Source organism: Carlito syrichta, unplaced genomic scaffold (genome assembly GCF_000164805.1).
Source record: "Carlito syrichta isolate Samal-C Ts95f unplaced genomic scaffold, Tarsius_syrichta-2.0.1 Scaffold304792, whole genome shotgun sequence".
NCBI classification, from domain to species: domain Eukaryota; kingdom Metazoa; phylum Chordata; class Mammalia; order Primates; family Tarsiidae; genus Carlito; species Carlito syrichta.
The window spans coordinates 453,943-458,392 of NW_007248888.1; the positions used below are offsets into that span (position 1 = coordinate 453,943).

The 4,450-nt window shown below is 36.3% G+C and overlaps 1 protein-coding gene across 1 annotated transcript in view; it reads left to right on the top strand.

The window, feature by feature from the left end:
* Window positions 1-4,450, top strand: part of LOC103263295 (dynein heavy chain 14, axonemal-like) — a 53,052-nt gene that overhangs the window by 48,528 nt on the left and 74 nt on the right. The window contains exon 9 of the mRNA XM_021713907.1: window positions 1,128-1,259. Coding sequence (XP_021569582.1) covers window positions 1,128-1,259 — 132 coding nt within the window. The remainder of the gene's footprint in view (window positions 1-1,127; window positions 1,260-4,450) is intronic.

Genomic DNA, 4,450 nt, shown 5'->3' on the forward strand with positions numbered 1-4,450 from the left:
CCACTCACCTCAGCCTCCCAAAGGCGCAGGATTACAGGCTGAGCCATCGAGCCCGGCTGCAAATATTTCTATCAGAAAGCAGTGAATGGTGCTGGTAATCCACATTTTAAACAAGTATTTCAGGCGATTCTCTTGCAGGATAAATTTTAAGAACTACTCTTAAAGAACAACTATTGAAAGTTTCTGAATATCCTATTTTAGGACAGTTATTATAATACAGGTTTGTGGGGAAAACTGGAAGTGAAAGATACTAGAGTTAGATAAATTATTATAGTACTGAAATAATGCAGTTAAAAACAATAAGGACTTCAATTAGGATGTTGATCAGAAAATAAGGGAGATTTTTGAGGCATATTTACTGGAAAAGTTAGGACTTGGTCATCAGATCTGGACCTGGAGATGGTGGGCTCAAAGAATAAATCCAAAATTTTAAAGCAAGAGCAGTACTTTTCAATTCTTTTTGTTTTGGGAAGATACAGTTATTAATTTTATTGTATAACTAGGTAGAAAAAGATCTGTCTATTATTAATAAAAATGTGCTTTGTCAAGAAATATAACAGTGTAGGAAAAATAATACTAAAAGGAGAAAGAATGATGGAATATGCATGAATGGATAGAACATTGTGTTTCTATATTACTAGAGAAGAATTCATGACACAGCAGATGGAGATTTCTCCCTACTGGATTCTGAATGAATTCTGAATGTCTTACCTTATTTGAATTAGTTAGTTTTAACTTCTTTATCCTGCATTTCATGTTCATATTTTTAAGTTTTATAAATAATTGTAAGTTCAGACATAAAAGTAATTCATGAGATTGGTGGATTCTCTGGGTACATAGATATTTAAAAAATACTTTACCTTTTGAATTTTTCTGCTTCAGCTTAATCTTCATTATGATTTAAAATAATAACATATTTTCTGTCTTTTTATTAAGACTTAGATTTAACTATGACTGTTTAAATTTGAAGAACATATAAGTCATATAGTATGTAAAGCATAAAGTGTATAAAGAAGAAAGTATAAAATATGGTCTCATTTTTGACTTGAAAATATGACCTTTTTTCTCTCCTTTTTGTGTACGAATTTTGAATTTTCAACACTTAACATTGACTATCATCTAATTAGCTGGATAGTTCTCGAACTTATTCTTTAGATGAATTTTATGAAGAACAATTACAGCAAGCTGCCCAGGCATTGAAGCAACTTGAGGATATCAGAAGCAAAGCAATTTCAGAGATGCAAAGGACATTTTTAAAGGTAGTTATTTAATTATTTCCTATTTATCATAGTTGCTATGTACTCACTGATGCAACTGATACAAATTTCAACTCTGGAAAAAGTGTCAGAAATGGGCAGACAGAGGAACAAAGGTGGCTAATTTACCAACCAACTGGTCTTGCATATTTATTACATACAAGAACTGTTCCAAGTGTGGTGTAAAATGTAAACATGTTTATATATGTATACATATGTACACACATAGAAGGGGGACCCAAAAACCTCGGAATTTATTTATAAAAAATTGTGTATTTATTCTTACATGTTTAAACTTCAGTAACCTTCAAAGTACTCTTCTTTTGATGCACTGCAGCTATCAAGATGCTTTTTCCACTGCTCAAAACAGTTTTTGAACTCATCACTTTTGATGCCTTTTAGTGTTTCTGTCATTTTTTTTGTTTCACCTCTTCCATATCAGCAAAACATTTCCCTTTGAGGACTTTTTTCATCTGGGAAGCAAATAAAAAAGTTGTTTGGGGCAAGATGGGGTGAATAGGGAGGGTGCGGGACGGGGCCATGCCATTTTTGGTCAAAAACTGCTGAACACTCAGCAAAATGTGGACAGGCGTGCTTGTAAATCACCCATCATGAAATGGGCAAAGGTGTTGAAAGAATCTAAAAAAAGAAAAAAAAATTCACTGAAGCCAAATGTGACTTCTTACAATAATGCTAGCTGAGGTACGCTGATGCCAGTGGGCTCCTAGAACACTTACCTAGGAGGGGAAGCCTGTATTGCTAGGGGCCTGCCCTCCAAAAAAAAATTCTGTTTTTTTAGGGGGGTTCTCACCACATATGAAATATATACATACATATATATACACATATACAATTTCAACATGTTTAAAGTCTAAATTGAGCTGGCATATAAAGGCAAATGTCATTTGTTACAAAGTTAATAGTGTTTCATAAATAAAAATCCATTGCTCAGGTGAAACATAGCTAGATGAAACAAAACTTTGCTAAGGATTCTATAAAGAAGACTCAATCATATAAAGAACAATGTCCTCAAAACATTCTTATATGCTGTTACTCATTTCACAGGGCTATTTTATATAGCTTCTCTCTATATAGGAATAACAATGCATGAAAGTATAATTCAGCAAATGCAGTTTGATAAGGGACTGATGCAATATCATCTAGTTATGAACTTGCTGCCTCTATTGGTTTGGCTGAATCCAGGTGGATATTTGAGGCTCTCTGGATAAATGAATGGACAAGGTCTCCCTCAAAAACTTTTTACATATTAATTATCTGAATTGAACTTGCGATAGATACTGAACAGCAATGAATTCAACAATGACAAGAAGATGAAGTATAGCTCTTTTGTGATGCATGATTTTTTGGGGGAAGCATTTGAAAGTCTCTTGTTCCTAACTTTATTCCTCACAGTACCCTCACCTCCTCAAGCCCAATTATGCAGACAGACTCTGGGACAATTTGACCAAAGTTAGTAAAAATCAAAAAGAGATGAACAAAATACCACTCCTAATCATTCCACTTTCTCTGATTCAGCATCTGGTCATATATATTTGCTTCTATTTAAATCAATTTCAGATAAGAACCTATTAGACCAGCTGCCAATCCTGATGTTGGGCTCTATCAAAATTATTTGCTCCATGGAAGTATATAGAATTAATAAAAGTGACATGATTATAAAACCAAGACTATGTCAAAACATTACACTTATCATGAAAGGATACACTTAACATTATCATGAAAGCATTCTGTATCATTAAGTCATTGTGTGCTTTTTCTCTAAGTTCCACATGTTCTCACTCATAAGCAGACCTTGAACAATTATCATAATACTATAAGAAAGGGATTGGCAGTAGTGGGAAACTACCAGGGGAGGGGAATGGAATTGGCAGTAGGTGGAAACTGCCAGGGGAAGGGGGCACACCTCATCAACAAGGATACCTACATAATGAACATTTGTATACCTAATGCTGAATTGTACCCCACATCTTTAATTAAAAAAAGAAAAGAAAAAAACACACAAAAATCATTGTGTGCTTTCTCTCTTTAAATGTTACCTTTCAAACAGAGGCTCAGTAGCTATTGTGGCATAGCTCCTTGATTTAGCAAAACACCACCTAGTGTAGTGGCCGAATGTTCAATCTGAGAGACCACCAAGAGCCAATTCCGATGAAAGTTCAAGAGGGTCTTTATTTGCAAGCTTGAGCCTGGACCTCTGTCGACCACCGACGCAGCAGAGTACATCCAGAGGCCCTGACTTCCTTGAGCAGATGCCTTTTATGCTTTTACACAAAGGGAGGAGGAGTTTGGGGGGGACTTTCCAGTATTGTTACCATTTAATTGGGTAGTAACCTCTGGTGGTCAGCTCAATCGTGGAGGATTGGCTAGCTTGACTCAGGCTGACCTTGGCCCACTAGCTGGTGAAGTTGCAGAGACATTTGGAAACTTTAGGTGATTTTCCCCTGGCACCTGATTGGTTGTTGCTAAGGGGAAAGTGGGTCAAGGGAAGGGGTTAAAGTTTGAACTAGAGCTTTGCAGTTTTTCCCATAACTGAAACTTTAAACAGCTACAGGTTATGTTTTAAAGCAGAAAACTAAAATGGCTGTGTTATTTTCAACAAGCCGATTACATATTTAATGGGTTATAGCATGCTCTTAACCTAAGTTTATGGTATACTCTATTACGGTTCTCTCATTCCCCCCTTCTCATGAGAGTAGAGTGAATCTTATCTTGGATTCCTTTAATATGCCGAGTTGTCCAGGGGCACCTGTTGGTATTGTTGTCTGAGGACAAGTTGCACAGTGTTTATTCTAGCTTTTATAAAAGTTATTAGTTTATTTAAAATACATGGACCGAAGGTTAGCAACAGCAAGAGTATGATCACGGGCCTATTAAAGCAGACAATAGTGTGGTTAACCAAGTGAGTAGTTAAACCAACGTTCAAACCATCCCTGTCTCTGCTCCTGCTCTAATTTGCGCTTAGCCAAACCTTCTCGCACCTTAGCCATGGATTCCTTCACTATCCCTGAATGGTCGGTGTAGAAACAACATTCTTCTCCCAGGGCAGTGCACAGGCCACCTTGCTGGAGGAACAGTAGGTCTAAGCCTCTATGGCTTTGCAGAACTACTTCAGACAGAGAGGTTAGGGATTCCTGTAAGTGTGAAATAGAAGTTTCTATTTTTTCTATGTCAGA